General features: G+C 33.6%; 7 protein-coding genes across 13 annotated transcripts; 3 read left to right on the forward strand and 4 right to left on the reverse strand.

Annotated features, from left to right (window-relative positions):
• Window positions 1-633: 633 nt before the first annotated feature.
• On the reverse strand, window positions 634-5,497 carry LOC126767671 (importin-13). 2 transcript variants are annotated; one of them, XM_050485202.1, is made up of 11 exons: window positions 5,057-5,497; window positions 4,811-4,978; window positions 4,609-4,758; window positions 4,366-4,544; window positions 3,614-4,301; window positions 2,964-3,563; window positions 2,680-2,883; window positions 2,479-2,616; window positions 2,321-2,413; window positions 1,767-2,233; window positions 634-1,709 (listed from the first exon to the last, which is right to left on the reverse strand). In XM_050485202.1, exons 1-11 carry the CDS (start codon window positions 5,210-5,212, stop codon window positions 1,625-1,627), a joined length of 2,928 nt encoding a protein of 975 aa, XP_050341159.1. In that variant the 5' UTR covers window positions 5,213-5,497; the 3' UTR covers window positions 634-1,624. The 2 variants fall into 2 exon arrangements, with proteins under 2 accessions (XP_050341159.1, XP_050341160.1); XM_050485203.1 differs by lacking the exons at window positions 4,811-4,978; window positions 5,057-5,497 and having other exon boundaries at window positions 4,366-4,558; window positions 4,609-4,729.
• Window positions 5,498-6,103: 606 nt separating this feature from the next.
• LOC126751808 (AP-1 complex subunit mu-1) lies at window positions 6,104-8,063 on the forward strand. Its single transcript, XM_050462355.1, has 3 exons — window positions 6,104-6,486; window positions 6,545-7,199; window positions 7,278-8,063. The coding sequence occupies exons 1-3, from the start codon at window positions 6,320-6,322 to the stop codon at window positions 7,734-7,736; spliced, it is 1,281 nt and encodes a 426-aa protein (XP_050318312.1). The 5' UTR covers window positions 6,104-6,319; the 3' UTR covers window positions 7,737-8,063.
• Window positions 7,737-9,916, reverse strand: LOC126751807 (2-oxoisovalerate dehydrogenase subunit alpha, mitochondrial). Of its 3 annotated transcripts, XM_050462353.1 has the most exons (6): window positions 9,741-9,916; window positions 9,157-9,691; window positions 8,926-9,091; window positions 8,669-8,872; window positions 8,218-8,603; window positions 7,857-8,179 (listed from the first exon to the last, which is right to left on the reverse strand). In XM_050462353.1, exons 1-5 carry the CDS (start codon window positions 9,810-9,812, stop codon window positions 8,261-8,263), a joined length of 1,320 nt encoding a protein of 439 aa, XP_050318310.1. In that variant the 5' UTR covers window positions 9,813-9,916; the 3' UTR covers window positions 7,857-8,179; window positions 8,218-8,260. The 3 variants fall into 3 exon arrangements, with proteins under 3 accessions (XP_050318308.1, XP_050318311.1, XP_050318310.1); XM_050462351.1 differs by having other exon boundaries at window positions 7,737-8,603; XM_050462354.1 differs by having other exon boundaries at window positions 7,737-8,603; window positions 9,157-9,684; window positions 9,741-9,837.
• A 260-nt stretch (window positions 9,917-10,176) lies between these two features.
• LOC126751806 (probable tRNA (uracil-O(2)-)-methyltransferase) lies at window positions 10,177-12,362 on the forward strand. Its single transcript, XM_050462350.1, has 3 exons — window positions 10,177-10,734; window positions 10,790-11,100; window positions 11,164-12,362. The coding sequence occupies exons 1-3, from the start codon at window positions 10,380-10,382 to the stop codon at window positions 12,247-12,249; spliced, it is 1,752 nt and encodes a 583-aa protein (XP_050318307.1). The 5' UTR covers window positions 10,177-10,379; the 3' UTR covers window positions 12,250-12,362.
• On the reverse strand, window positions 12,283-14,099 carry LOC126751809 (RNA-binding protein with serine-rich domain 1-B). The gene is made up of 3 exons (XM_050462356.1): window positions 13,965-14,099; window positions 13,713-13,886; window positions 12,283-13,655 (listed from the first exon to the last, which is right to left on the reverse strand). Coding segments are annotated over exons 1-3 (1,188 nt in total). The 5' UTR covers window positions 13,967-14,099; the 3' UTR covers window positions 12,283-12,643.
• A 765-nt stretch (window positions 14,100-14,864) lies between these two features.
• On the forward strand, window positions 14,865-27,620 carry LOC126750913 (anoctamin-1). 4 transcript variants are annotated; one of them, XM_050460704.1, is made up of 18 exons: window positions 14,874-15,203; window positions 15,312-15,535; window positions 15,611-16,304; window positions 18,858-19,242; window positions 19,317-19,385; window positions 20,151-20,222; window positions 20,515-20,675; window positions 20,744-20,912; window positions 20,980-21,100; window positions 21,158-21,269; window positions 21,357-21,924; window positions 21,998-22,201; window positions 22,257-22,515; window positions 22,594-22,799; window positions 22,854-23,026; window positions 23,084-23,189; window positions 26,232-26,370; window positions 26,442-27,620. In XM_050460704.1, exons 2-18 carry the CDS (start codon window positions 15,532-15,534, stop codon window positions 26,498-26,500), a joined length of 3,501 nt encoding a protein of 1,166 aa, XP_050316661.1. In that variant the 5' UTR covers window positions 14,874-15,203; window positions 15,312-15,531; the 3' UTR covers window positions 26,501-27,620. The 4 variants fall into 4 exon arrangements, with proteins under 4 accessions (XP_050316663.1, XP_050316661.1, XP_050316662.1 ...); XM_050460705.1 differs by lacking the exon at window positions 20,151-20,222 and having other exon boundaries at window positions 14,875-15,203; XM_050460707.1 differs by lacking the exons at window positions 14,874-15,203; window positions 15,312-15,535; window positions 15,611-16,304 and adding an exon at window positions 16,945-17,313.
• On the reverse strand, window positions 23,331-25,017 carry LOC126750918 (uncharacterized). Its single transcript, XM_050460714.1, has 4 exons — window positions 24,367-25,017; window positions 23,942-24,063; window positions 23,704-23,866; window positions 23,331-23,632 (listed from the first exon to the last, which is right to left on the reverse strand). The coding sequence occupies exons 1-4, from the start codon at window positions 24,554-24,556 to the stop codon at window positions 23,502-23,504; spliced, it is 606 nt and encodes a 201-aa protein (XP_050316671.1). The 5' UTR covers window positions 24,557-25,017; the 3' UTR covers window positions 23,331-23,501.
• Window positions 27,621-27,786: the final 166 nt, after the last annotated feature.

The following is a 27,786-nucleotide window of genomic DNA, read 5'->3' on the forward strand; positions in this document are numbered from 1 at the left end:
TCGTTGGAATGGAATTAAATGATTGTTATTGTTGTTGTAGCGGCAGAATTCTGTCAAGTTGATAGTCGTAGTCGGATAAAACTCCGGGTCCGTTCTTTTAACGTAGACCTGACTGTCGTGCGAACGGAAGTGAATGATTGTCTTAAAGTTTGGTATAATTGGGTCCCTATGTAAAATAAAACAAGTCCATAATGACCTAATTCAAGCGAGTATTTTCAGTCAGAAATTCGGAGTGAGGAAGTGTATTCCGTCGCTAAGTTATTAAAATGTGATTGAGAATTCCTTACGGGGAGCTATATGCTCCTTACAGCGAAAAAGCTCGCAAGTAGCGGTCGTGTCATCAACATATGAGGGGTTACTACAACATACAGAAGCACTCGTTGATATTCTTCTTTGCAGAAGTATATAAACTATAAGAAGTTATCTACAAATACAAATATCTATCCACGACACTTACTCTTATTCTTCACCTTTAATTATAGTTTCGTTGGTGTACCGATTTTTATAAAAAAAAAAATTAATGTTGAATTTTCATAATTGCTACGTTCTGGTTCAGAGACTTTGTTTGGGTTTATTAAAAGTTAATAGCTTTATTTGTACGTATATAATGAAAAATTAATTATTAATTTACAATTCTACGCAACTTTTGTCTTTATTTCATAGCTATTCAGAGTAATGTAGATAAAACAATTTTGACTGTTACAATAAGCATTTACTCAAACAACACTTATAATGATGAACATTTGTGTAATTTTTATTAAACAAAAAATAATTAGTCAGGATATAGATTATGCTCGTTTATTGATTGAAAGCGTTTTTATGTTGTCATTGATTTGCAAAGAAATAGTTCTAAATTGCTACTATCACATTTTTCACAAAAACTCTCCACACAGTTATGTACATATGTATGTATTCCAGAGAAATCAGCTTTCTATGTACACAAACTTGGAACCTTGAGCGACACTCTGTTACAACAAGCATACCTTGTTGGAAAACGTGCTAGACTTTACCTAAAATAGTTTATAACCTATGTCTTTTATTTTTATCTTTTATTTAATTAGATTATGTATACATACTTCTGAATAGTATACGGTCGAAAATTTCATATATTCTTTTAAATTAACCTTTTTTTACACTTCAATGAGTTTGGTTTATTGTTCAATTTTAATATATTATATTTTTAGATTTTTTCATTAAATGAAATTTCTAATTGTATAAAATAATTAAATTACTTATATTTACTATATATTAAGTAATATGTGATGAGACCACAATTTTTCAAAATTTTTATTGAGTTGTTTTGTAATGATTTTCATAACAAAAAATTGCGATATTTATAAAACATAAACAAATATAAACTCAGTGCTTATTTTAAAATGTAGGTCGATAAATCTAAAATTAAACAGTTTAACTCGACTCTTAGTAATCTCGCAAAACACCTACCTAAGTCATTGAAAATACGGCAAATACTAACACGGGAAAGCGTAACAAATTTGCATGTCACTATTACATCAAACATCGACGGTTAGTGACTTTTCAATTTACGATTAACATAATTTGGCAAAAAGGAAATATGTACAGTCGGATAATTTATTATTTTTTAAATTAAATTTATTTGAAGCTTCTACTGAAATTTATCTGTTAGGCCTCGCGATTTTACTGCGAAATCGCTGAGATGTTTTTGCAGCAAGCGTCTGTTGACTTTTTCCCTAAAAGACAATTACGTTACAGGGCGTAATTCAATAGTATTTCCTTTCTGTCCTTACCTTATAATCAGTGTAACAAATTTAGATTTCTCAGCTTCGTCGACAAGTTGTGTGGGATAGTTTGGTACCTGCATAACTAACTTCAGCCAAGCAACTAATTCCGCAGGATATTTTTTATTGATTGCCATGAAAATATCAGCGAATTTTTCCACTTGCTGTCGGGGAGCGACACAACCAACACACAACACTGCAGTGCGAATAATCTCCTCGCCAGCATTAAGCACTGCTTGTGTCATACCCGGATAATTACGTGACTGCAGAATAAAGTGCGACAGAAACTGAACACCAGTGCGTATAGGACCATTTTCGGGCAAGGTCATTGCTTTCAACGCATAGTATATTAACCTATCAAATGCAATCGCTTTGTCATCTAGGGCTTGCGGCAACTTTTTGATGATCTGCATGAGGCATGCATAAAACACCTCAATTGTGTCGGCGATATTTGAGAAAGCGTTCTCAGGTGTGGACTTTCGGTAGTAAAGTGTTTAACATAAAAATTAATATTTACGATAAATATACTTTATATTTAAATTGTATATTCAAGTTTAACTCACTTCGAATAATTTAAAACTGTGAAGCACGAGTTCAACTAGAAGTTGCTGCATTAAAGACTTACATCCCTCGTCCTTATAGAAGATTATAATAGCCTAAATAAATAAACAAATACAAAAATTTAAAACTATTATTTAAGTTCAAATTGTAAAGTAGTAACCGTTTTTGATATTTCCAAAGTTGGCGCGCAGCAACGCGTTTGGAAAATAGCGACAATGAAGCAACAGAGGTCTTGTAACATAGGTCGAAAGCTGGATTTGAGATTGACAATTGCATGTTGTAAAGCAGTACAAGCCGTCTAAATGCATATATAGTTAATACATATTTATATTAGTTTCATATTGTAGCAATAATGATTTACCTCAAGAACATCTATTTCTTCTACCCAAAGTTCAGCGATTTGCCGAAATATAGGCATGGTTTTCTGCATTACAATTAACACTGGTTGCACGTTTTCTAGATCTTCGATCTGATCATCTTCATCCAAATCAGTGTTGAGCGAGGAGAATAATGTTGATATCATATTTAGCCGAAAAATGGTTCTTATCCGCGTTGCTGGTGTTTTCTAAAAACAAAAAATAAAAAAGGACCCACCCAAGCTGGGTTGGAACAGTTCGTAAAGAGAATTATATTTTTTTTCCTTACACAATCATTTTGGCAAATGGTCTGCAGCTCCTCGAAGCATGGGCCAACTATAATATCCAAATAGTTCGGTATATTAGTAGCTGGTAGCAAGCTCATAAGTTTTCCAATGCTATACATTAAACGAACACAATCAGAATTTTTCATCTGGCCTGAGGTTAGCGAAGTATGGCAAGCATTTAAAAGTGGTTCAGCGTATGGTTTCATTTGAAGTTGGCAATCACAACAGAGCTCTTTAAGCCCTAAAGTAGCTTGAGCAGACATATTGGAATTCAGCCCTCGCACTAACAGTTCAATAGCAGGGGGTATATAGGTCGGATTCTCTTTTAGCCACTGGCAGTAAGAACCAACAGTCTCCAGGGCGGTGCCAAGCAGCTTTTCATTCATTTTATTGTAAGGAATTTCGGATAGAACACGCATCAGCTTTGGTATCTGCTTTAATTCTTCTCCTGCGAAATGTTCTGCTACCGATTGGAATGAATATATGCAAGCCTCAAGTTTAGTCCATTGTGTGGGATTATTTTGCAACTCAGCAATAGTCTCATCGAGTACTGTAGCCAGTATATCAAGTATATACTCGTGTAAAACATCATAACAGTACATCTGAAAGGGTATTTAAAAATGGTAATCCATTATGGTAATAAAATACTTACGAATGTATCTGATATGTCTTGACGATAGCAACGGAAACTTTCCAAATCATCTGATGTCCATTTCTCAATGGAATTGTCATCAGGTTGTTCTGATTTGCGAACTAATATTCGAGTTAAATGTGCGTATAATGGTTTTATATATTCCCAACACTTCATGCGTTCCTCTTCGTTGTGCATAGCAAAAACCTCATCTTGTAGCAAATACCAAAACCCCATAGCCATGCTGCTACAGGACTCCTCCACTGGGTATATTCCCGGTTTATCTGTACATTGTAGAATCTCATTAACAAGACGACCATAGAGAATAGAAAGCTCTGGGTCGGTGGTTGTTATTCCACTCAACAGAAGCTGTGAATGCCTTTCAACGGCAGATACGAATAGTGTGTAAATATTAACCACAATGTCTTCGTTGTTGTTATCACGTTTCCATTCCATTTGTGTAATATCGCATAGCGAGTCTAAAAACATTCGAATCAATATAAATGCCGTTTTAGGATAGGAATGACAATCTGGTTGAATAATTATGCTCAGTAAGGTTTTTAGGCACGTCTCGGCTAATTCATTTTCATCAGCAGACATACATCCATCCCCATCCGCGTCCTGAATACAAGGCCAGTAGCATTTGTTGGTCAATTTAAGCAATATTGCAGTAATATTCTGACAATTTTCAATAGAAAACCCGACATGTCTGCATAAAAACAAAAGTGTTTAATATTAGTCACATTGAAAAATTAGTTAAAACCTTTACTTACTTTACCCATGTACCAACACATTTAACAGCTCGAGTCATATTGCTAAAACACTCACTATCCCATTCATGATCCAATTGCATTTTTAAGTAAGCTTCTGTTGTCTCCATTACTAATGGGGTGCGTTTCGCTACCTCTGCACGCAATGTTGTTCTTTTGACCGACGTGAAAATTGCTTGCATCTGTTTGAAAATATCTTTAATGAAAATTAATGTGGCATATTTTGTTAAAAACAGGGAACCCAACTTCTTCTGGTATAGCTTGCAGAACTTCCAACATTATCCATAATTGCATTTCTTTATTGACGTTTGGTATCTGCTCATTCTGAAAGGTGTTTATAACATCCTCTATAGCTGTTGACCATTCTCCAAGCATATGCACAATGAAAGCGCTGAGCTGTAGAGCAGTATTATTACTTTGAATATTAACATGTTTAACATGAACTTACAGCAATACACAATCGATTAAGAACTAATTTAGGACCACAAGCGAATTGAACAATTTTTTCCAATATTTTTTGTTTTAGTTCATCGTGATTTTCCCGAGGTACCTCATGCCAATACTTCATTAGTTTAGAATGTAATGTAACGGCCCCAAAGAATTGGACTTCTTGACTCTAAAAATCAATTCAAAAGGTTTAAATTTATATTACTATAGATATTGAATAATTATTATAAATATATATATTTTTCACCTTGCCTAGTTCCATTAGCTGCCACGAAAATTGCCATGCTTGTGGACTTGTTTGCGCCTTAGTAAGCCAATCATGCGTTATGGCTTGCTCTTGAGAAGTTGATCGATAAAAGACAATAACTGCCTCCTCTAATCTCGAAATATCAATTGGTTCCATATTTTGGATTAATAGTGCCACAAGTTAGCTACTTTAAGCGATATTATGGTTTGAGGAGTTTCAAATACAATATAAGCGAAGGGTGGTGTCGCGAATACGTTCGCCCCCTTCCTTATTACCAAAATAGTTTTATATTGTGTTTTTATTACCCAAGGAGCACCGATTTCTATTTTTCTTTTGTACTGATATTACAACTAAGTAATTGTAAAATTATAAGAACCACTTATAAGAAAAAAATATGATGAAGCGATGAAGCGGCCTTAAAATTAATTGACACTATCAAGCCGAATATACATATATTTCCAATAAGAACAACAATTCACAATAAAAGTGTAGTACAATAAATGATGCCACCCAACTCCCGAGATGGAAAAATTTTTAGCTTATAAATATGAATACCGATATAAACTTAAAATAACCGCTGCTACATAACAATTATGTTATTAGTTCGTAATTATTTATTTGTTTATTACGTATTCCGTTCAATACAGAAATGATAATCTAAATAAAGAATGTTCCAGGTCCTTTTGAATTGTTGTTTTTAACTAAAATATTGCAAATTAAAATTAACGCAAGTAAAAATATTATTTGAAATAGTTTAGTAGTTGATCTTAATGTAAATGTATTTATGTATATGAATGAATAATTATATTTGTACATATGTGCACAGAATACGAGTGGCAGTCTAGCGCGTTGCTTAAAATTCACAATGATAAAAAAATCTTCAAATTAATGAATTTTTTAATTTAATTCATATTACGAATATATTTACTAATATAGATAAAAATGTTACTTTTTACAGATATTGTTGTTTTTAATAAAAATTATACTTCCATATAAATAATGTAATTCAAAACGTGGCAACGTATCATTAACTATGAATGTCAGGTAGTTTGACAGGTGATTGTCGTCATCAGAGCAAAGTGTGTGGCACCTTAGTGAAAAATTTATATTCGTTTAATTTGTACAAATGTTAAAAAATTATGTAAATTTTCTTTAAAGAATATAAGCAAGTCAGAGTTACGACGTTTGGTAATAAGTTTAATAGCTTCTAATTAGTTATATCGACCTTTTTATTTGTAAGTTATTGTATAAAAAGATATAATAATGTCCTCATCGGCAATATACGTACTGGATGTCAAAGGTAAAGTATTGATATCACGTAATTATCGAGGAGATACAATGGATATGGCTGCTATTGACAAGTTCATGCCACTGTTAATGGAACGCGAAGAAGAGGGTCTAATTACCCCTATATTGCAGACTGCCGATCAGTAAGTACAACATAATTATTTGAATAAAAAATAATTATTAATTTTAAAATTTATCCAGCACCTTTGCGTACATTAAGACGAACAACTTATATATTGTTTCAACTACTCCACGGAACAAGAATGTTAATATTGCATTGGTTTTCGTTTTTCTGCATAAAATTGCACAAGTTTTTGTTGAATATTTTAAAGAACTAGAAGAAGAGTCAATTCGCGATAATTTTGTAATTATTTATGAACTACTTGATGAGTTGATTGATTTTGGATACCCCCAGACGACAGATTCGAAAATATTGCAGGAATACATTACACAAGAAGGACATAAATTAGAACTCCAACCCCGGCCACCTCTGGCGGTTACCAACGCTGTTTCTTGGCGCTCTGAAGGTATCAAATACCGTAAAAATGAAGTATTTCTTGATGTGATAGAATCTGTCAATCTTTTGGCCAACGCCAATGGGAATGTATTAAGAAGTGAAATAGTAGGAGCCATAAAAATGAGGGTGTACTTATCTGGAATGCCTGAATTGCGATTGGGATTGAATGACAAAGTATTATTTGAGAGCACCGGACGTGGCAAGTCAAAGTCAGTTGAATTGGAAGATGTGAAATTTCATCAATGTGTGCGTTTATCTCGTTTTGAGAACGACCGTACTATATCATTTATTCCACCCGATGGAGAATTTGAATTGATGTCCTATCGCCTTAATACACATGTAAGTAGAACCATAACATGTCAAATATGCCATAATGCCAACACTGATTGTCACCTTACATTATGTTTACACGAATAGGTAAAACCTTTAATTTGGATTGAATCTGTTATTGAACGTCACGTCCACTCTCGTGTCGAATACATGATAAAGGCTAAGTCGCAATTTAAACGACGCTCTACTGCGAACAACGTCGAAATTGTCATTCCCGTTCCCGCAGATGCAGATTCCCCTAAATTTAAAACAACTATTGGTAGTTGTAAATATGCTCCAGAGCAAAACGCCATAATATGGACAATTAAATCCTTTCCTGGTGGTAAGGAGTATTTAATGCGTGCACATTTTGGACTGCCAAGCGTTGAAAGCGAAGACAATAATGAAGGAAAACCTCCAATACAAGTTCGTTTTGAAATTCCTTACTTTACAACATCGGGCATACAAGTTCGGTATTTAAAAATAATTGAGAAGAGTGGCTATCAAGCGTTACCTTGGGTACGCTATATAACACAAAACGGCGATTATCAACTTCGTACTAATTAAAAAGTCAACGAAGAAAATATATATATATATAAATACAAATGTGTAGTATAAGCAAAGCGTATTGCACCCATTTTCTGTTTCCGCAAATCTGTCGAAATTTGCAATAAAAAATCCATTCCATTCAACTAAAGTTCTGTATTGCACTTATATTATAAAATATTTCGTTTCAAAATATTTGTTCTTGTTTGTCTCGCATATTTAAAATGCAATTTCTGACAGCTTTAATATTTTAATGTGCATGTACTAATATTTTATAACCGATAAACCAAGATTTATTTTAAAACTTTTACAAACATGATACAATATATTATTACTCAATAATTTCAATGGCAATGTGTTTTTGTTGACATATAGGTAAGTTTTCGGACTAATTTCTTAAAACTAATAAATGCACTTTGATTATCACAAGTTAAGACAAATTTTTGGGTTTAAGAATTTTAAAACTATTTTACAGCGTATTACGTTATAGTGAAGAGTTTACTAAGAAGATAAAAAGCAAAGAAAGTTTTTACCATAGTGAAACCTTACTCTTTAAAGTTTTTTACAGGATAGTAGTTCCTATGTGTATTGATGTGAGACTCCAACTCCTTCATTTGTTCCTTCAAATGTGCGGGTATTTCAGAGAAAACCCCTTCGAACATTTCTTTCCAGTTAGGTTTAAGTTTTTTTTCTGATACATTAATTTGTTTCAAAACTTTTTTCCGTACGTCTTTCACAAATTCTTTTTCTTCATTTTCATCAAACCATCCTTTGCGAACCATGTAGCTCTTTAGTTTGGATAAAGGATGTTCTTTTGAATTCCATACTTCGACTTCATCAGCAGATCTATAAGCGGTGCTATCGTCTGATGTCGAATGGTGGCCAACTCTTCAAATAATGAAAACATAAATAAAAATTACATAAACAATAAAGGCATTCAAATCATACTTTACCGGTATGCCATGGCCTCAAAAACAACTGGTTTGTTTTCACGAAGTACATATTGACGAGCCAATTTCATAGCGTTGTAAACAGCGAAGACGTCTGTGCCGTCGACACGAATTGTTGCCATGCCATAACCATGAGCACGAGCTGCGATTCCATCTCCGTTGTATTGTTCGTGCGAAGGTGTAGAAATTGCAAATCCATTATTTCGGCTGAAAATATTTTATTAATTCAAGTGAAATTCACAAAATATATTTCAAAATACCAGAACATAATAACTGGACATTCCAGCGTTGCTGCAAAATTAAAAGCGGCATGCGCATCACCTTCAGATGCTGCACCTTCTCCGAAATAACACACTACACAGGCATCATTATTGGGACGTAACTTCATGGCATATGCAGCACCAACAGCTTGTGGCATTTGAGTTGCTAAGTGTTAAATTGTAAAAATATATATTTAAGATGTAGTTCTATTCTACGAAAAAAAAACATACACAATGGGCTAGAGATGGTCACAAAATTTAAGTCCTTGCTTCCATAATGTACTGGCATCTGTTTACCGCGGCCGTCATCATCACAGTTACCATAGCATTGATCAATGAATTGATCGATACGAAAACCACGCCAAACTAATACTCCAGCTTCCCTGTATTGGCCATATATCAAATCACGCAATTCTAAAGCAGCTGCACTTCCAATATGCGATGCTTCTTCTCCAAAATTCGTCATGTAGAACGATATACGGCCCTGGCGTTGAGACTCGTATAGAATTTTGTCCATAGTGTTAAGTTGGACCATATCATTAAACATTTTTTGTACAACTTCCTTACTTAACTGGGGATCCTGGGAATCGTCGGAAATGTATCCGTCACTGTCCATGACCCGATAAATAGGAATGGCGCCATAGTCAGTATGCTTAATCAATTTTAAATTCGAAACAAATGGTGCTTTAGCACCAGGAAATTGTGACGGATCATCCGCTGAAGTAGAATTATTATGCCGATTTTGAACGTTTGCATTATCTATAGACTACACAAAAATAATAAATTTTTTTCCAATGAATGACCTTCTGACTTACCAGTAATCGCTTAGCCAATATACCGTTATTAATACGAGCGAAGTGTTTTAACGTTTCTCGAATTAAGGACATAACGGAAGGTAAATTCCCAAATAACACTTATAAAAGGATAAAACGAAATTACAAAGAAAGTACAAATACGCTAGGATGTAAATAAAAATAGTATCAACAATTACATAACTGCATTCGGAACATGTGTTAGTTCACAATAGCATAGTAGCAATGTTGTTTCAAAATATCAAAAATAATAAAAAAAAAATTAGATTCATATACAAGTGTTTTAAGACTATTTAGTCGAATTATAATGCATTTAATATTGGCAGAAAATATTAAGGAGTAGAGAACATTTTATTAACATTCTCTGGCAAAATATTCCTGTGTAAGCGCAGCCTATGCTAACAGTACGTTCAGTATATACGTATTTATATGTCTATATATACATATATATATGAATATATTTGACAAAAGCATGCTTATGTCCATGTGAAAAATTAACCCAAATGTATGATTTCTCAATGAATAATTACGGAAGTAATCAAGGAAGATTATTTTTGTAGTGTTCCCAAATTGTAGCCATATTTTTTGATGAATGTGCATAGTAAATGCCGGTTTAGTGCGCAACATTAAAAGTACTTTGAAATGGAGTCTTTTATTACGGAAAAGCAATTTTGGACTGGAATTATTTTATTGATTAGAAATTACAACGCCGTTAATAAAAAAATATTTGCTTGTGTAGTACATAAAGTATTGAAAGTACACAAAGGGATCAAACATACTCTTAATACTTGTGATTCTCAATTGTATTGCGATCAATTGTTTGGGATAGGCACAATTAAGGATACTTCTGTTTCTGAAAAATCTGAAGCAGATCTGATACACGTACTTCGTAGTGTAGTAGAAAATAAAAATTTAGAAGAATGCGAGGGCTTTTTAATATTTTATAAATTTCTGACTAAAAAATTACAAAAAAATATTGAAGCTGTGGGTAAAATTGGTACGTAATTTACTTAATTTTCGACTATTGTAAAAATATACAAAATATTGTTTAGATTTATTGAATAAATCATACACATGCCGATTTATGTTGTGTGATGATTTGGATGATTTTGCTGTTCAATTTGTGGACAACCACTTAACAGTTGTCATACTTACTCAACGTGACGTTGGAGACAAGAGTAAGCGATGGTCTGATTTTATTCTGAAGCCGAAACTGATGAAGTGGAGTACAAGCGCCTCTTTGGAAAATGTATATTCAGTTGATGAAGAAAAATACACGAAATCTTTACAGTTGGTGGACTTAGAAGAATATAATGAACTTTATAAGCTGCTTAAGTCCAAATACGCTGAAAAGTTCTTAAATGTAAGAAAGTATACAATTTGTCCAAAATAGCGGAACTTTTCACCATTTATATTTTTTTTATAGATCTGGAACAATGCAAAAGAATCTACCGATCCTCTAAAATTCATTTATGAAGACTTGGCGATAGCTGCTTATTTAATTTGTCTGTGGCATCGTGTTGGTTTACCAATTGGTTTCGCTGATCTGGGATGTGGAAATGGTTTACTAGTACATTTACTCTCTGAGGAAGGTTTCAATGGTTATGGGTACGATGTTCGGCGACGTAAAATCTGGGATTATTACACACACTCCACAAGGTTAATTGAGCAAACAATCGAACCTTTAACGTTTAAGCTGCCGGAAGATGTAGACTGGGTGATTGGTAACCATTCTGATGAATTATCGCCATGGATACCCTTCTTAAGTGCTTCACATAGGTATCAGATGCGTTACTTTCTACTTCCATGCTGCGCTTACGAGTTTTCTGGTGCGAAGTTCCAACGTCGCAATACGAGTATAAGTATATATCAAGACTTTTACTCATATTTGAATAATATTTCACAAAGTTGTGGTTTTATAACGTTAAAAGATCGTTTGAAAATACCGAGTACAAAACGATTAGCTTTAGTTGGAATCGAACGTTCATATGAATCAAACTTAAATGAAAAGCAAATGCAACACATTGCAAAGTTTGTTAAAGAAGAGCGTATTAAGTATAGAAACAACATTTCGGTTGTTGATGTAAAATTACGCGAACCACATGAAAAAGTTCGAAATTGTACACAAATCAATAAAACAATTATAGATACCTTAATTTTAAAAATATTCCATCAGCTATTGTCTCCAGAAAATAACACAATAAAAACAAATAATGCTGAAAGAGGAAAATGGCGGTCTGGTATCCGCTTGCCTATGAGAGACATTGCTCAAAATCTAGCTAAAAGTGATCTGAAAAGTATTAAAGCTGAATGTGGTGGTATTAAAACTCTACTACGAAACAAACATGAAATATTTGAGTTTCATTGTGGAGACTTAATTGGAATAAGGAAACCAAAAGCTTTTGTATCTCAAGGCAATCGGCAGACTATTAAAAAACGTTCCTGTTTTTTTCACATGCATCACCCAGATGGTTGTCCTTTATCGGCCGAAATATGTACATTTATTCATTAAAATATTCCCTTTTTAAGTAAGGTAACCCAACTATATATTGAATAAGTTTTTAATCAAAGTTTCTATTTCTGATCTACAATATAAATTTTGGTTACACATTTAGAAATCATAAATAGCAGTTTTTACATTTCTTTTTTTAAAGTATCTTAAACCGTTACTGTTTACTATTTTCGATATTGAAGAAAAGTATTTGAATTGAAAGGTGAATACTCAGATTCAATACGAACAATTCTTAATTTATATAAATCATCAAGTAGACGATTTCGACGTAAACTGCAAAGTAGATAAATTTAAATAAAAGCTAGAACAAGTTAGAAGTCAAGAAATTTATTCTTGATTGCGTAGTGTTATCTTTAAAACTTGCACAGTAACTTGTTTCTTTGTCCAGTATCCGTTAACGAGAACTGTCCGAGCTATTGCTACGTCTGCGACGGCGAATTGGTGAACGGGAACGGCGACGGGGTGAACGTCGACCACGTGGGGGTGAGCGCCTACCACGATTATTAAATCTGTTGAATTGAGGCGGCGAACGCCATCTTCCTACTGGGCGTCGCATTATGGGCGAAGGACGTCTAGCAGGTGCACGTATTTTTGGTGTTAACACCGGTGACACAGTAACTTCTTGCCCATCAATTTGTCCTCCATCCATCTGCTTCATGGCAGCTTCACATTCCTCTGCCGTTGCATACTCAACATATGCAATGCCGCGTCCAAAAGAAGGGTGATACCGATCCGTTGGGAATTCTACATTTTTTACCTCTCCGAAGCAACTGAATATCTCAACAACATGTTCTTTTGTAACGTTGCGGGTTAATCGACCAACATGTATTCGAGTGGGTTTTGGTGTAGTCGAACGTGAACGCGAGCGATCACGTCGTTTTGTTGCAGGACTGCGTTCACCTGAACTGCGTATACGACGTCGTGGAGATCGTGAACCAGAACGAGAACGCGAACGACGTTCACGCTCGCGATCTTTAGAACGTTCACGTTTGACATTGGGAACGTCTCCAACTCCAACTCCACCGCCACGATCATTTGAAAGGCGACGCACACGTTCCTTGGATCGAGAACGTGATCGTCGACGATCTCGTTCATTTCGCTCTCTATCTCTGTCTCGGTCGCGCTCATTACGATCGCGGTCACGTTCCCTTTCCCGTTCTCGTTCTTTAGAATGGGAATTATCTTTACGTGCCTTACTTGTGTCTTTTGGAGATTTTGAACGGCGCGGCGATCCACTCTTTCGTACAGTATTTGAGTTACCAGCTCCGCCACGACGTCTATTATTTACACTGCGATCAGAATCGGTTGAAGATGAAGTAGACGACGATGATGATCCGCTTGAACTTGAAGAGCTTGAACGTGATCCTGATCCTGAAGTAGTTCTTGAAGAACTGCTATCTGACGAACTAGTAATAAACGAGAACTTATTGTTTTATTCATGTTTTGATGCCGAGAAAACTCACCTGCCGCTACTGTCGCTGCTAGATGATGCCGATCCTCTCCTTCTGCGATCACGTTCTCGTCCACGGTTAGAATTAGATGATGAACTAACTTTTGGCTTAACATCTTTTGTCGACGATTCTTTTCCATCCTTTCCCTCTTTTTCTACTCCGGCAGATGGCGAACGCTCATGAGCCCTGTTTAATGAACGATATGTTACAAAGTAAATTATTGAATTTATTGAAAAACTCGACCAGAAAACATTTTGCACTTACATTTTGTTTATTGAAATTAATAAATTAGATACGTAGCAGAACTATTTCAAGAATAATTTACCAACGAGTTAAAGTTTTCACTAAAATGGCTACAACCAAAGATAATACTTCGCGTTTGTTTGACGTTTTGGTAACCGATATATGTGTGAAAAAGACAGCTATGGTCGCATTTTGATATCGAACACTTCGTATATCATTGCCAGACTGAATCCGTTTTTCGAATAATGGATACATATTGTATGGATAATGTGGACAAAATTCATAGAATTTAAATCATTTAAAGGTTTTGATTTAATTTTATTATCATATATGATATAATTATAGTTATTACTAGATTAATCTTTGATTAATTTACCCAAGAAGCCGTAGAAAGTTTTAATGAATTGAAATGCCGCACGAAAATAATCAACATAAGAATATCGCTAAGGTCCTAGGGTTTCATCGACAAAACTATCGAAATTTTTAACCTTAGCTATGTATGTATACAGATATATACAGATATATACGTATATATGCATATATGTCGTGTAAAATTAGGGCAATTATTATAGGGAAATCACCAAATAAATACCTGAAAAAGGCACCGTTTGAATTGGTTAGTATAAACCAAAATACCAGAAGCCTTAACCAATATATACTCGGTAGTTCGACCATATAAATCTGGTAGCACTACCAGAAGATACACATACAGTTGTTGCTTTCGGATTTTTGCTTTGTTGTTGGTGGATTTTGTGTTCTTATGGAAGGCATACATGCACCAATTATTGTACCAATTTCATCGAATTGTACAACTGATTGTTACGTATATGGGGCAGTTGTATGAGTTGTACCAACTGATTGGATGAAAATCAAAATTTTTTGATATTTTGTCAAGTTGGTTGTGTTAGTTAGATCGTGTTTGGGTTGTTCGTGCGATTTCAAACGATTTCGCCATTTTATTTCGGCTGTCGAAGATAGCGCGTCATATAAGTATATTAAGTAAAGCAATAACTTCCGAACTCATGTTTAAGCAACGAAGGGAATATTCAAAATGAAGTTGGCCTCAAAATTGTATTAAAAGTTGGGTCGTATGTAGCGACAAGGGCAATTTCTAGCCCAACTCAATCAACCAACTAATTGTTGTGTGTATGCCTTCCATTACAAATAGTTATATTCCGACTTCCATTCACTAAAAAAAACCGCATGAAACTTGGTTGTTCCTTTCTCACATTCAACTTTCAGTTTGAGCGAAGAATAAAGGTAAATAAATACATTTGTGCATTAAAAAAAAATCAATGTATTAGAGCAAGAATGATAGAGATATTTCCACCTTTCTTGGTTTGGCGGTGATTCTATTGTCGGGTTTAGTTGTTTCGGTATTATCTCTGCTTTCTGTTGACGAAAAAAAGCAAGAATTGTGATACGTTCGAACGTCATGTTGGTATAATTGCGGCAGTTTGAATTGCTTTTGCAGCATTTGATAGTAATATACACAGATCGAAGGCCATATAGTAGAGTTTATGAAGTGGGAAAAAGTTTCATGATGACCTGGCATAAATGACATAAATAGTATCAACTATTTGCAAGAATGCGTGCGTTTCAATTGTTTATTGTCTTGCTATGTTGCCAAAAGTGCAAAATTATTTGTATAACAATTCTAATTTTAGAAACCGACGAGGAGGATGTAATTGTCACTGATTCCAATACCCCTGAGAGGCATACACGACCGCTTCAAACGGATGAATCGTATGAATCATATGCGACCAAAACAACAGCATCGCTGGAAACTCCACCAGCAACGCCACCAGCTGAAAACAGCACAAACGACGATACTCGCAATGTGGGAGAGTGCCGGAAGTTTCACAATATCGACCATGACGATCACACTTCAGCATATTCGCAATCTGAACCCGACGAAGATTCAAGCTTTGTTTTTTTCAGCGAAGGCGATTTACCGGCAGTCGCGTTTGAGCCACCGTACATAGCGCCTCTTGCACCATTGCTTACACCAAAAAGGTGGCGGAGAAAACATAGTATTAAAGCAAAGCAGGTCAGTACGTGTCGGCCGAAAACTAACATAAAAAGAAAATGCCGATCGCCGGTAATAGCTTCCAAAGAAAATTTTAAAAGTTACGACAGCCTCTGTGAGATGTTTTTACAGAATGAGAGATATGCAAGTGCATCTGGAGATGCAGGTAGTAATTTAAAAATTGAAGCATGTGATAAAGATAACTTAAACGGAAAAGGCAAAAGTTACTACTTTGGCAATGATGATAATCGTGGTGTTGGTGAATGTGTTGAACTTGATGACAAACTACTATGTAGAAATGATGGTCGTACACACCGAAACGCTGATAAAAGGTAAGATTAATACAGTGTATTTGCAAAACATTAGTGTATGTCAGATAGTGTGCTGTTTGTATCTGATCTCATTTTAAAGAGCGAAAAAGTAACATAATGCAAAACATCGCTATTTGTGTTAGTTTGACCGTGTGCAAATATTCCTATAATTATTTTCATATATATATATATATAGTATATTGTATTTTTAAATATTATTTATTACATACAAAGCGTACAAGTAATAGTCCGATCAGAACTATTTTTCTCAGATTGACTAAATTGACTCGGCATATTTTATAGTCTCGAACGTTTCTTTCTGGGTGCTACAAACTTCGTGGCAATAGGGCAATAGTTGCATAATAAACTTCCTATAAATATAATTAGTTTATAAATACGTAAACGATTCTCAACGCTTACCAAATCCCTATTCCAAAAGTAAAAGTAGTTAGAAAAGCAAAAACAAAAACGTTTTTAACGCTTATTGAGCTAATTTTAACATATGTATGCTTACATAAATACTTATTGATAACAGAAAATCCTGGTATATTTATTTAAAATAATAATAAACATACATTTATCATTCAAAATTAAATATTACATTGCAAGATGTTTATTGTCCATAAAAAATATAAAGTTAATATTCATCAATGATTATTCAATGATTGAAATTAACAAGAAAAGTAATAAAATAATAAATAATAATTAAACATATACATCTTTTTGTTTGTGTGAGTTTGGCAACACAAAACCGAACCCAGTTCTTTGAATTTACAATACAAAAAACTAATTATTAATCGCACAGTCAGTCATTGGTTGACAACATTCTGGGCGGCCAGTGAATTTGATGGTGGGCTGACGGCGTATTAATGTGTCTAAAAGCCAATGTTTCCATAAGGTTTTGTACCTATATAAAATGATGACTTTCTACTCTTGCGTACATATTTTTAGATGCTGAAAAAGTGTGTGTGCTTCGCTCTTCCGAAGAGTGAGGTTGCTCGAACTGTATGGCGCTACTTTGCGTCCAGAGGTAATTTTAATTTTATCAGTTTGTAACGAAATGTCATGTTTAACAGTGATTAGTGGGAGATTACAGTTACTATAATTACATAACTAAAAAATAAAAGCTCGTAATTAGATAATTTTTGGTATTAACAAGAAAAACTTTCGGAATTATTTAATATTCATCAAACAGTGATAATTTTATTGTTTTTTAATTCACATGTGTACATACATATTTGTAGGAACATAAATATAAGTATAAATATAAAATCCCCACTCAACGCTAATTGCTGCTTACATAAATACATAACAACATACTCACAACCCACGTTTACCGTATTAATCATCGGCACTCAATGCCGTGAATGCTAATTTAATAAAGTAAAAGTAATTGTAAAGAGAAGAAAGAGTACGAAATGGAGGCTGAGTTCTTCGAATTTTAGCATTTGCCAACAGTTTTGAACTTTAAGATTGTGTGACTGTTTTTCCTGATAATAAATGTTTTTAACTACATATGTATATCTATACTCGAATAAGTAGAGTAGTAGTATTATGTCTATTAGCACGCCTCTCCTTTTTTGTGTCCATGATTATTTAAAATCATTTTGTTTTAAGTAAAAGAAGGATTATAAAAAAAAATTGTATTTATTTCTTATTTTTTGATTAGTGGTATTCTTGCAAACTCCACATAAGTTATTTTATTGGTAAAAAATACTGTTTATGCAAAAATAAATAATAAATTAAAGCCCGTATAAATTGCTGCATTGGTTTTGCTTGATATATGTTTTTAATATTGTACCTTTTAGGGTTTGTAATTGATTTTTTTATCTTTTGAATTAATCCCAAAAATAAAGCAGTGAAAGAATATACCTAAATCCTAACGAAATGCCAACATTTATGTGAGCAGTCATCTCAATACAAATTAGCTTATATCCGCATACTGTTTGGACACGTGACTTATTGCATTTTTGCATCTTTGAGTTTAGTCCCAGTCGTGAAAGTGCTTAGAGTGTAATTCTTGCCATTTTTGTCTATATATTTTAAGGCGAATATATGTAGGTCACCGCATTTGCGTAAATATATCTCTAGGCGTCGTATGGAATAAGTATACATACATATGTATATCCTTGGCAGGCACAGTTGAGCTAAACTGTTTGATATTTAAATGATATGCGTGCTCAACGCAATATATGTACATATATGGTTTATTAAGAGCGTGCCTAGTAATTTTGTATAGAATGTGTAGTTTTAATAGTAAATATGTATAATATTTGTATGTGCGTTTATAACTTGGTGGGTGCGTAATTCTCTACAGCAGGGCACCTAACCCCAGTAGGTATATTCAAATTGTTATCACAGTGTATTTCGATGTCTGGCGACGCACCCTGGGTGTTAGAATTTAATGGCGTAAAACACTCTTATGTATAAGCTAAAATCTCTATAGTGGGAATTTGATGAACGAGGCAAAGAGGTGTGTTTGGTTTGGCATGCTTAAGAGAAATGAGATGAACGTTTACAAATATTCACCGTATCAAAAATCCATTTCGAACAAAAATAACGGTGTCTTTTCAGAAAACTTCAGCACACAACGAGTTTGACACTCGATGCAGAGACATCGCAACATCGACGTAACAATTTGGCCAAAATTAATTGTAGTATCAGGCGTAATACTAGTTCTAAGTTCACAACACCGTTAGCGCCAATGACTGATGACATTTTAGAAAATAATTTTGTAAATGAAGAAGACTGCTGCCCACCAACGAAATACAATGAAACACTTTTTTTTACGGATGGCGTGCGTTCAATTGATTTTGTGCTTGCCTACAAGGTGGATCTGGACGCAAGCCAAGAATCGATCAATGCGCATAAGCGTTTCAAATATGAAGCCAACCTGTTGCAAAATGGACTACAGATGGAAGTGGATATCAGGGAGCAGCAGCATATTCATTTTGTGAAAGTAAGTGAAGTAAAAATATATGTTTTATATAATGTATTAGTTGCTGAATAATTCATTTCTTATTTGCTCGATAGATACATGCGCCATTGGATGTTTTACGTCGCTATGCCGAAATTTTAAAGCTGCGTATGCCTATGAAGGAGGTAAGACAATGTTAGTTGTTTTTATAGATATTGGAAAATGTTATGTTGTTTTGTAAGACATAATATCATTAAAATGGGTTTGCGAATATATATGTATGTACATACATTTGAAATTAAGAAGTGCAGTATTGTGACTATTGGTTAAAGAATAATTGTTTTCCATTATGAGTTGTAACTAAATGCTGTACAGTTTTAGGCCCTTTCCTTATGAATAAGTAAGTACAAAATGCTCTTTACCGGGTGGTGTTCGCCATAAGGGACCCAAGTTCGATATTTTGAATACCTTTGGGCTATTAATTATAACATAATATAGTACTATTTAAAGTATATTTTATCTTTCAGATGCATTTTTCTCAAATTAGAATAAATAAACTCGTTCTTTTACAAATGTAATAAAATAAAAAAATTATGAATCAATATTTGAGTATACTTATGAATTTTGTTTACTTCATAAATTTTCGTTTTTTTTCATTTTCAGCAAATATATATAGAATTTGATTATGCTTATTGTGTAGGTAAAAATAAAAAAAGTCGAATGTCTTGTTTATCCCAAAGTAGTTGATCAAATCTAGAGACCACATTTATCTTATATTAATCTTATGTATAGTTTTCATTATATAAATCTATACTTTAATACATGCTATATATTTATTATCTATGTACATAAAGTATATATTATAGATGAAAAACATTTCATATATTTTAAAAATTTACTAAATCATTCCACACAACCTTTAATTTATTTTTAATGCACTACTATTGCAGGATCTTTGTAGTACCACAGTTTACAGCAAATACAGTCGTTTGCTACATGCAGCGCAATATCTCTCACGAAAGGTCTGAATTGCATACCTACATACCAAAATAAACGCATCTAACTTTTTGCTATTACTTCCAAACTATTCACTGGCTTCTGCTTACTTCAGCTATTCTGCATTTGCATATAAAATTTGTGGCTTACAATTAGTACCACCAGTTCTAAGCAGCCAACTGTTTTGTATTTTTTAAATATTTTTTGTTTAATATTGTGACTGGGTTTTGCTGCTTAATTGAACTTATGTAGTTCTGCTCTACTAATCGTATACAAGTAGCTTGGAGATAAATTAAATATTCTGGATTATATTTACAGATACCCGGCATGTCTGCAGTGAATCGCTCAACTCGAAGCGCTTTTTCTAGTCTCAAAAGTGTTGTACAATTCTTTCTTCGTCACATCTTTATTGATGAACGATATTTCCCTCGTCGTGCTTACCGTTTCACCGCCATCTACAGTCGTGATAAAGAGTATTTGTGAGTGGAAATGTTTTTGTTTTTTCTTTTAAAGGTATTTATTTTATTATTTGCATTTTTAAATACAGATTCGATATACATCATCGATGCTTCTTCACAAATGCGGTGCGCTCTCGTATTGTGCAGTTCATATTGGATCGGCAATATTTCGATAACCCCGACAAGGATCCGCGAGCATTCGGTATTGATCGCATGGTAGAGTCGAATGTTTATTGTGCTGCTTATCCACTGCATGATGTGAGTGTTAATTCAACCAAACTCTGACAAAAGTCAATTACTTTAAAATATATTCTCCTAATTTCAGGGCGAAATCACAGAGAAAGGTACAATGCGCGAAGCTCTTTATACACACTGGGCCTCCGTTAAGAAATGGTATCGCTATCAGCCGCTTGATTATGTAAAGGAATATTTTGGCGTTAAAATTGGTATATTTTGTATTTTTCAGCATTCAATTAATTGCCACTAATTAAGGCTCTTTTAAGGTCTGTATTTCGCTTGGTTGGGTTTTTACACCTATATGCTGTTGCTTGCCTCCCTGATTGGCATTATTTGTTTTGTGTATTCATTGATAACATTAAAGGATTATGTCCCAGTGTATGTATATTTTTATTGTTACTAATTTACATGACCATTGCCATAAACATTTATTACAATTTAACTTTTTTGCATTTCCACACACAGCCAAGATGTTTGCTCCAATGAGCATACTCACAACCTCACTATGTGTCCCCTTTGTGATCGATGCGATTTCTGGTACCTCAAGGAGACATGTTTTTATGCCAAAATTACCTACCTCTTTGACAATCCCAGTACTGTGTTCTTTGCTGTCTTCATGTCCTTTTGGGCTACTCTTTTCTTGGAGTTATGGAAACGTTATTCGGCGGAAATTACGCATCGTTGGGATTTAACTGGCTTCGATGTGCACGAGGAGCACCCTCGTCCCGAGTATCTCTCGCGGTTGGGACATGTGAAAAATACTCGTACGCGCATTGATTACGTTACGAATATACAAGAACCAGTAGTACCTTTTTGGCGTATGAAATTTCCTGCCACTATTCTAAGCGTTTCGGTTGTTTTTCTGTTGATACTATTAGCTTTCGTCGCGCTTGTTGCGGTAGTAGTTTATCGCATGTCTATGCTGGGCACTTTCAAACTGAATTCTAGTACGATGACGACTTCGAGCGCCATCATGTTGGCTACAGCTTCGGCTGCTTTTGTCAACTTATGTCTGTTATATATGCTAAACTATGTAAGTCATGAAATTCCAAAGAAAACAAAGAAAAACACTAACAATTATCTAATTCTAAATGTTTCTTTATCAGGTGTACACACAACTCGCTGAGTACCTGACTGAACTGGAAATGTGGCGCACACAAACGCAATTCGACGATTCATTGACACTGAAGATTTATTTATTGCAGTTTGTAAACTATTATGCATCCATCTTTTATATAGCATTTTTTAAAGGAAAATTCGTTGGGCATCCAGGAAAATACAACACAATATTTGATTATCGACAAGAGGAGGTAACTTTCGTACTGAATTTCATCACATTCCTCTTTAACAAAATGTTCATTGTAGTGTTCCTCTGGTGGCTGTTTGACTGAACTCTGTATTCAGCTGGCAATCATTATGATTGGAAAACAAGCTTTTAACACCATACTGGAAGTAATAATGCCAAAGATTTGGCGAAAAATCATGGCCATACAAGTAGGTCTATCCCGTTTGTTCAACAGTAAAACTCATGATGTAAATAAGGAGAAAGTGGAACGTTATTTGCGCGACTTAAAATTACTTGACTGGGGTCCACGCAGCTTATTTCCGGAGTATTTGGAAATGGGTAAGTAAATGTGGCTTGTTTTCCTGAGCAATTTTTGTTTTAACAATACATGACGTAATATTTTGTTCACACTTGAAGTTTTGCAGTATGGTTTCGTTACATTATTTGTGGCCGCTTTTCCTTTGGCGCCTTTCTTTGCGTTACTTAACAATATATTCGAAATGCGTTTGGATGCGAAAAAGTTGCTGGCCAACCATAGGCGTCCTGTTTCACAGCGTGTGCGTGATATTGGTGTTTGGTATCGGATATTGGACAGCATAGGCAAGCTGAGTGTGATAACTAATGTGAGTAAAAATGAAATTATTGTTTTTTCTATTCCTAACTGTTGACTTCTACAGGGCTTCATTATTGCCTTTACATCTGACTTTATACCTCGCCTAGTTTATCGTGCAAGTTCTGAGGGTCATACGCTTGCTGGCTATTTGAATTTTACATTATCCGAATATAATATAACGGAATCCGATAATTTACGTAGTTTAGCTGGTGATGATTCAAATATAAGAACGTGTTTGTAAGTCGTTTCAAATAATTAAAGATTTTCATAATCTGCATTATTATTTTCTTTTAGTTATGCTGATTTTCGGGAACCACCAACTTCGCCCCGAAAATATTATTTAACAAGTACATTTTATATCATACTCGCTTGTCGATTGGCTTTCGTTGTGGTCTTTGAGGTGAGTCGAAGGACACTATAATATTGAAGATAAGAGAAATTGAGAAAACATTATCCACAATATTGTATAAAAGACAAAATGACACCTAAGTAAATTTCCCGCCCAATTTTTGATTCCAACCCTCTTTCAAACTATGTTTCATAAGAGCTCTGTTCTATTTATTTTGGCAGTTTTACATATTTTATATTACAATTTTTAAATTTTTTTTGCTAAATAAATGCATTATTCAATAAACAAAAGGCCCATAACCAAATTGTTGTTTTATGGTGCTACCAAAATGCGGCAAAAATACGCCATGGATTCACGCTAAATTTAAACTTTAACATGCTGATAAAGTCCAGCTGCTTCCACAATACTCTCCTGTAACGTACGATTCTCATTGACCGTTGCCTTGAGCATTTTGTATAGAGCAAAGATGCCGAATAAAGAAAGCGCATTGAAAACTGTTAATTAAAAGATGAAAATATTAGTGTGTTTAAGTTTGTGGAGGCATTTTTAATTTCATTTATTTCACCCATAAATACGCCAAAAATCACACTGTGTATTATGCGCCGGTCCAATGCTATTTCCTCTTCGAATTCATTCATTTTAATTTCGATGAATACAAATACGGCTATCTCAATGCCAATCGAAATCGTGGTGTTAATGAGCCAGGGAGCAATGCAAACAAGACGTTGCTGCAAGAACAATTATAAAACGTATTCATTTGTTATTGGATAGTATTTGTAGTAATTATTTCGTAATTGTTTTACCTTTCTAATACCATCTATGAGTATGGAAGCAACAACTAAATTTATCAAAGATTTTACCCAAATAGTAACTGCCAGAACCATATAGAAAGCATTGGAGAAGTTATGTACGAGTACATAATCAACTGTAAAGTAGAATTTTGCAAAGTTGACTGTGTAAAATTATTACTTATAAAAATACAATTTAAAAACTTAGAAAATAATTTGATTTAAAAACAAATCTTTTATTGAGGAATTTTTTGTTGTCTATCGAAATATGAACGAATATTTTTTTTGATTTCCGAATAATTTCGCATTGTTGATGAATTTTTTTACTTTTCAATAGTTATACTGGAAATATATTTTTTGTTAGTTAAATATATATGTATGTATGTAAGTACAAGAGTTAGATTAATAATAAGTTTTTCTGAATGTTCTCAAAAGCTCACCAACAATTGCAATGAGATTACTTAGCGGATTCAATATTTTTACATCGTCCTGTGGCCAATATGACACATGCACATAGTCGGTCCAAAGATAGTAGGAGCACAGTGCTAGCGTGCACAACGCTACGATTATATCAAAGCCGGCAACAACAATGCCAAATGAACGTAAACTGAAACAATTAAAACGCTTCATAGTGGACGGGCACGATGGTAGTGTTAGTGGCGCTGGTGTTACTGCACTTTCTTCAAAGTCCGGCGCAAAAGTATACGAACGTATCTCAAAAAGTGATTTGAGAAAATCCACTTTAATTTTGTATAAAATTTTAATTTTATTCCATTCAATTTTTTTGAAATATTTCTTGCATTTGACGCGTTGCTAACGCTTTGGCGTTTGCAATTGCACTGAATTAAAGTATTCCCATTGTATTTGCCACGACATCAAGACGGCTAATTTTATTTATTTTAGTCCGCTTGGTGCATGCCATTTGTCGTTTCGCATTGTTGAGTGATTAGCGGCTATACGTAGCGTCAGGGCTACAGATGCAGTGAAAGTGCTAAAGTTGAATGATCTGACACACTTCCAGACAGGGCTACTTAAGAGCCGTTGCCATTAGGTAGGCGGGTACAGTGGCGAAGTACTTGTCACACGTGTGAAATGGCTGCAGAAATCGAGTTTAAAATCTGTTAAAATACAGTTGTTTTCCCTTTTAAATAGTTTTGAAATAAAATTTGACTGAGCACGCACACATTTAGAATTTTTTAAATATTTTAGCATATGCAAATATTAGTAATGAGATTTTTATAGAAATATAGGAAAATCTATAAAAATATCCCAAACTGGAAAATTATTTTAGTTTATTTGGTAAAACTATAGTTTATTTAAAACAAAATAATAATTTATTATACAAAGTATTTGGTCCACATAATCTTACCCCCTTTACTCGTAGTTGTAACTGCGCCCACCAGTCGGTGGCCTTAATACCTTTTGAAGGTAAAATTAAAGCTGCTACTAAACAACAACAATTTTAAGCTCAACAAAATTTACAACAATAAATTTATTTTTTTTACCTTAAAACCAATGTTGGTCATTTAAATAGTGTTGTGTATATAAATAATTAATTGTTATATTTCAATCAATTTGATTCGGACTGGTTAACGATCGGTAACCCCTCATCTCCAACCACCCTCTTTAATGAATTTAAATGCATTCCTATGTCATCAAGCTTAGCACATGACCCCATTTATCGCTGTGAACATCGAGAACCAGGTAAAAATTTTGGTTTAAAAAGTGCTTTCTTTGTAACACTGAATTTTTAATTAAAAAAGTTACAAACATACAGGCGATGCTAATAAAAGCGCATGTTTTCATGACAAAATCTTATATTAATCAAAAATGATGCGTAAGAATTCAGCATTAATTATTCGAGGAAACGCATTATTAGTTGGTCCCATATATTTATATTAGAATCAACTAATCAATTTAAGGTAATGTGTCAAGTCGTAAATCACTTATAACAATATTGTGTATATTGGGACTACGGGAAGGTTCGGACTGATTATAAAAGAACTGTGGTCTTTCACACATTTTCGATTTCGATTAAACAATATAGTACCTAATTTTCATAAGGGCGCATTATTACTAGGAAATTGGCTATTATTTTCGGTATAAAGTCAGACATAAGTAGATACTGAGCTTCACATATTCGGTACTTGAGGTATAAAATATTTGAGCAAAGTTCCGATTTAGTGCTTTATTTTTTAAAGTGATTTTTTCACTTCGAAATCTTGTCGTCCCATTTCGTCTGTTAAAAAAATATATAATTGAATTAAATAGTAGTTTTACTTTGTTTTCTTTACATTCCTTATAGAATTTCGTGGCGCTTGTTATGATTTTGGTACGTTGGTGCATACCCGATATGAGCGTTGAGTTGCGTGACCAGATACGACGAGAAGTTTATCTCACTAATGAAATAATTATTGCCAAGGAAGCTGAGCGGGCACGATTGGGTGAGTTGTTATAAAAATATATAGGAAAACATGTTGTATTAGTAGTAAATTATTTTTTACCGCAATTACAGGGTTGGATAGACGTAGCTGTTCCGTCTGTGGACATGACTATCGTGCGGACACAATGTGAAATACACAAAAAATCTCTCGCATGAGAATCTCTCTATGGTTAAGAAAAAAGTCACAAATATTACTGCGAGTAGATATAATCTATTTTTATTATAAATATACAAATATGGTTAAAGTTGGAAAATGTAGTGTCAGTTTTGTTTTCAGACTTATGTTATGTAAATCTTACGTTGGGCCAATTTCGCCACTTTGATTAAAACTGACTTTAGTATTTAGTAACGAGTAATCTCCAAAACTATGAATCGGTGCTCTGAAAGCGCTCTAGATCTATCTTAAATCATATGCCTATAAAATCTCATATAATTATACATATACGTATTTACTTGGACTTTTTGCAACTGCAAATGTTTTGTTAGTTAGGTGCTAAATATTTATTTAAATTTTTTATTTACATCTTGTTAGTTATTACTGAAGTTTCACATCCTCAGAGCTTTAAATAAATTTTATTTGTCTGGTTGCTCAGGTGCTTGCTCTCAGTGTGCAAATATAGATACTAATTGTTAAAAAACTCACTGTTAGAAGTATTTAATATAAATGTGTTAAATGGAAAAATTAAATTATTATGTTGCAACTGCTTATTTGCTTTAGAAAGGCAACTTATGAATATAAGTTCTTGGAATAGAAACTCTTTTAGCTTGGTTCTAGAAATAAAAAGAAAATTTATGGTAATTTTTTTCGAAAAATAAGCCTGAATTTGAAATGTGTTCCTAGTACAGCTAAAAAATTTATTTTGATATTTATTCACAAAAACTCACAAAATAATTATTCAAATATTTAACTGAGAGTGTGATTTGAAATTAAAGGAATTAATTGAAAATAAAAACCGCAGATAAATACCTACATATATACACTCAAATATTGGATGAAAATGAAAACTGTCAATGCTTTCAATTACTGTATGCAATTGTACTTTAGTTAAATAATTTTATATTGTATTAGTTTCTCTGTAAAATTTATTGAAAAATTATTTATTTGTGTTAATTAAAGGGTGAACGTTTTGTTTAATTAGATACCTACCACTGACTTAATTATTTATACTCAAATTTTAATATCAAATTTAAATAATTTGTGATAACTTAGATAATATTTATATTGAAATAAAATTCGTTAAATTAAATTTATGAGTATTTTTTTATTTCTCAAACTCTTTTGACAGAAATCTCAAGCTGACTTTAATTTAATTTTAAAGTTAAACTATTTCAAAAATGAATTATTATTTTATGCTTTTAGTTTAATAACTCAAGCAATTTCGTTTGTTGGGCAACGCTCAAAGTAAAAAAAAACGCT

This window comes from Bactrocera neohumeralis, chromosome 2, assembly GCF_024586455.1.
Source record: "Bactrocera neohumeralis isolate Rockhampton chromosome 2, APGP_CSIRO_Bneo_wtdbg2-racon-allhic-juicebox.fasta_v2, whole genome shotgun sequence".
Classification (NCBI taxonomy): Eukaryota; Metazoa; Arthropoda; class Insecta; order Diptera; family Tephritidae; genus Bactrocera; species Bactrocera neohumeralis.